The following is a 5,019-nucleotide window of genomic DNA, read 5'->3' on the forward strand; positions in this document are numbered from 1 at the left end:
TACTCTCTTCCAAGTTCCAAAACATGAGCATGTTCAGTTGCTATTCACCACATAATTAGTTAGCTAGGACAGGTTCATTATACTCCAGGAAAACATTATCAACAATATAAAAATTAACTACCTTGATTTTCTAGCTAGTAACGCACGTAAATTTAGCTCTTAAGTGTCTATAATCTTGCAATTCCATCTGAAGTGACAAAATCAGCTAGACCCCCCTAAGTCATCAAACATAACTCCCAAGGACCTAGGTAGAATTCTTGGGTTTGAATCTCATCAATTTTTTTAATAATGGAATAGCTAGGACTAGGAGAAACACCTATTAGCATAGTCACACTGGCTTCCCATCATATACATTATGCAATGATTTAATAGCCAGAAAGGACCACACAAGCAGACATTTACTACTATATCAAGAAAGGTCCCAACTTCATGGATCAAATTAAAAGTCATCACAGGACTGCTGTCTAGTGGGGGTAGTTACTAATCTTTTATAATAAGGGGGTCCGGTACAACCCTTAGAAAAAATAAAAATTGATTCCCCACAAATCAACCCTTTATGTTGCATAACTATGTGTACTAATATAGGTATGGCCACCATCCATTATTTAGAGGTGACCCTCTCCTACCCCAAACTATTTCCCACTATTCTTGATAGTTAAGGTGCAATTTTTATTACTTAAATCCTTTTGGTAATTATCATGTACTAAGTCTAGGTTGACTTCGACCCATCTCGAACCCGAAAGGCACTGTCCCATTCCCAATAGCTCTAATTGTAATTTGCATATGAAAAGCATGAAATAATCTATCATCTTTAAACTTTTCTTGAGACTTCAGTTCATAAGTTTTCAAAACTAAGTGCAATTAGTTTATGGCATCATTCTATATACAAATCAACTTATGCTTTGAACACTAGGATAATAAAATCTAAATCTAATAAAAAAGGCAGTCTGGTGCATAAGTATTCAATGTTAATGCAGAAATTGAGAAAGCACTACATTCAAAGAGGGTAATATAAGCAAATAATTACATTAGTGGCTATTTCTACGGATTGAACGTATAATTCCGAGGTCACATGAAGATAACCAACTATTTAAATCTAATAAAGATTAAAAAAAAAAAACTTAGTTAACCCCTGTTTTAATTATAATTTGCTAATGAAAAAGCAAGCAACTCTGCATATTAGAATATAAAAGAGAAGAAGAAAGAACATACATCTTTTCTATATATTGCTCCTTGGAAGTAGAGAAGAGTTGGACGGCTATCAAAGGTAGATGAATCGTTTTCATAGCATTCAACAACATGCTTGTAAGGTGCAATCACATCTTTCTCAACATTGGCAATGTTGGGAGGATACCTTCCGAAATCCGAAAGTATGAAGGTAGCAGGCCACAATTTCGTCCTTGCATCCAACATACTATTCGGATGATGTGCTAAGATCACATGATCCCTCCCCCCTGACCTCTTCCATTCTAATTGCGCCGTCACGAATTTAACCACTTTCTCCTGAAGCACCTTGTTATTGCTTCTCTTCTCGTGCGGATCGGTTCGTGAGAACCGGTTGTAGCTCAGAGAAGAGAAGAATGGGACAAATATGACGTCGGCTTCGCTCGAGTTATGAACTCGGATTGCACTTCTTGAATCCGAGGATTCAGGTAGTTGCTCTGAAGCAAGAAGATCCAGAGTAAGCCAATACTCTATGCTATGCTGCAAGTTCAATCCACCGGGGTAATGTGGTAATTTTTTTCTGAGATCAGGCCAAACACCATGCCCTTCTTCTTTCCAATCCAATAGTCCAAAATGAAACTCAGAAGGTAAATCATACATGAAAATTTTCAGGACACTTTTTTTGCCACTTGTTCTTGGTTTGGTGCTGCATTTTCCAGAATCATTTGTTTCATCAGGCAATGTTTTCTTAGTCTCATGGCTAGTTGGTTCTAAATCTTGTTCATTGCCGAGGATTGCACGGTTTCCAAACGGAGACTCGGTGTTGATGGTGGAGAATTGATTGGAATCAGGTAACGCATTGCGGTCGATCGCATTAGGATTGTCCTCTGGTCGGGTGGATCGGAGAATGAAGAGCCATGACATCATGAACAACATAGTTATCAATGAAAAGAAGGAGAGTAAGGAGTTTCTAGAAACAACCTTGAAATGTGAGTGTGACACATTCCTCTCAGCCATTGTTATGGTGTAATAATAGCATTCCAACCAAATGTCACTATGCTATTTGAAATAATAAATAACCATGGATAATATGTTACCATGGTTGCACATTGAAATTATCCACATTCCTTCAAAAGGAAAAAGGAAGAAATGGGTTGAAACTCAAGTTGAAAAACTTTATGGGTGTATGATTCAAAAACACTTGAAAAGAACACTACAATTCTACAAAGGTCGGTGTTACCTTAATTAGTAGTTATTTTGGTCACGGAAGATCTTTGTCTGATTGTGTTGTTGTGTTTTCTTTTTTTGTGATATGATGCAAAAGTTGGAGATGGAAGAAGGAGGAGGAAGCGTGGGAATAGGGTCTTAACTGTGGAAGCGTTCTTCTAAGCTTAAGAGGTGTCCATTATTTTAGTATTTTGTGTCTATTGGAAACAACTAACGAGCAACTACACCAAACTCTGCCTCCTTTCCTTTCTTCTCTATTTTCAAGAACTAATTTCCTTTTTATTTTCTATCCTTTTTAATTCTTCTAGAAGTAATTTTCAACACTGAAGCATGTGCTAACACATCATTCAATGGAAAAATATTTAATGTAACAAATTTTATAATCACCTGCTGAATTCAAAAGATACTCAAATAGTCGGTACTATTACTAAAACGTTAGGAACTTGTATTTAGTTGTACGATTATACCACATATACATCAAAATCAACTACTAAAATTACTATTATATAATATATATTAGAATATAAATACATATTAAAAATAAATTAAATTATACATATATTTATATACAAATTCATTAATAATTAATTTTAGTGACTAATTTTAATATACTAATAACATTTTTAAATTACATTTTGCTAATATTATCTAATTCACAAGTCTATTAAATTTGATCTTCATATAAATTAGATTGGATATCAGATTTTATAAATATATTCACATATTCGATCTGCATATCTAATCAAATAAATAATTATACATTTGGTATATTAGATAAGTGTTTACATATTTTTTTAATTTCATTTAGTTTTTAATTTGTGTTGCATTTAAAATGTTGTTATATTAAAACTTGTACTATTAATTACTTTGCTGTTATTGAAACATTGGATAATTAGATTTAATTATTTTATTTTTATTATTTATATAAGTTTGATTATTTTATTTCTATTATTTTAAAAAAATCTTTAATAATATTTTGGAAGTAAATAAATTTAAAAAAATAAAAAAATTTACTGTTTAAAAAAAAGGGTAAAAATTAATTATTTTTTTGTCCGTAATATTTGATATTCAATCTGGTCCTATCTCCAAAAAATATAAATATCAGATATGATCAAATTCAATATTTTGTGTGCAAATCAAATTAAAATTTTATCCATATATACACCTCTACTCTATTTCGTACATAATGGTATTCACTATGACTTTTTTTTATATATTTCAAGTAATTAATTATTAAATTTATAATTTTTAAATAATTTAAATAAATAAATTTGATTGGATAATTATATAAAGCCTTTTATACTATTAATATATCAAAGTTAACTTCTTTATATAATAAACTTGCTTATTTATTTGTTCTGTGGGATGATTAATAGGTTCAATATAGGTTTCATTATTTAATATAATCACTTTTTTTTATGGGGTAGCACTTCGGGTAAGACCGTCCCTACGTGAGGACAAATATCATGGGACGGCAAAATTTTACGACTTCGAAGTTTCAACTAGTCCGAATTGAATATAGGGATATTACTAAATAACTTCTATGCTAAATTAAATTATTTATCTAGGATTAAAAAATATTTTAACTAACTAAGGAACTAACTATTTTTCGGCTAATACTAATTATTCTTTTAAAATATTCTTTTATTCTAAATACTAAATTTTATTCTAAACCTTCTATAAAAATGAGTTAAACAATAATTGTATAAAAAATTAAGCTCATATTGTAGTGATGATGGTTGTGGTAGTAGTCTTGTAGCAGTGATAGGCTTGGTGGTTGTGTTGACTTCGGTGGTGAGTTTGATTGTTGTTGTGGTAATGGCTATAATTGTGGTGAAGGAAAATGGATATCTGTAGAAGGATGATATCAAAAGATTTCGAAAAATATTAGGAAACAATTTTGAGCAATAACAAACTTTTCTATTTTGATGTTTAGTTCAAACGTTAGGAACAAAAAAGTATTTTATCTTAAAACATAAGTAAAGAATATGTGAACTAAATAGATAATATTTTATCTACTATAAAATGGAAATGTGAAAAAGGTTTAATGTATAAATGTTTTTCTAAAATATCCTTTATTATATATAAACTATAAAAAAAATATTTGTAAAACTTGAACTTCCTAAAACCTGTTAATTAGAATATCATCTGAAACAATCTTATGTGTTATTATTATATACGTTCAATTCATAAAAAGCCTATTAATACACTAATTTAAATAATTATCATTGAAGAAAAAGAAATGTCTTAATAATTATATATAGTTGTCTTAAGGTTTATACTCCTTATAAAATATACTAGAGAGCTAGAATATTTCTTAGTTGATCGTGTCCTTGGTTTGGTTGCCAAAATAAATATGACCAAGTGTTTTGAAAATAGTAGATGGTTTCAATCACGGACTCACCAAACCGTTTGAAAGTATCAACAAATAATAATAGTATAATTAATACTACCCCGGAATGTAAAGATTATTTAAAGTAGTAAATATCTTTGTTGCTTAATTAGAAGTGTCAAATTTGAATCTTCCAATAAAGAAGTCTTTAATCCCTAGCTACTAAATAATCTCTTTTGCTATTTATTTATTTTAAAAACTCCCCTAGGTAATCAACACCCAACTATGCATCCAAC

At 30.4% G+C, this 5,019-nt stretch overlaps 1 protein-coding gene across 1 annotated transcript in view; it reads right to left on the reverse strand.

Moving 5' to 3' along the window:
* The window catches only part of LOC107494303 (probable arabinosyltransferase ARAD1), a 4,448-nt gene extending 1,841 nt beyond the window's left edge, over positions 1 to 2,607 (reverse strand). The window contains exon 1 of the mRNA XM_021124934.2: positions 1,213 to 2,607. Within this exon, the coding sequence (XP_020980593.1) occupies positions 1,213 to 2,181 (969 nt within the window). The 5' untranslated portion in view covers positions 2,182 to 2,607. The remainder of the gene's footprint in view (positions 1 to 1,212) is intronic.
* Between the last annotated feature and the right edge of the window lie 2,412 nt (positions 2,608 to 5,019).

This window comes from Arachis duranensis, chromosome 6 (assembly GCF_000817695.3).
Source record: "Arachis duranensis cultivar V14167 chromosome 6, aradu.V14167.gnm2.J7QH, whole genome shotgun sequence".
In the NCBI taxonomy this organism is placed as follows: domain Eukaryota; kingdom Viridiplantae; phylum Streptophyta; class Magnoliopsida; order Fabales; family Fabaceae; genus Arachis; species Arachis duranensis.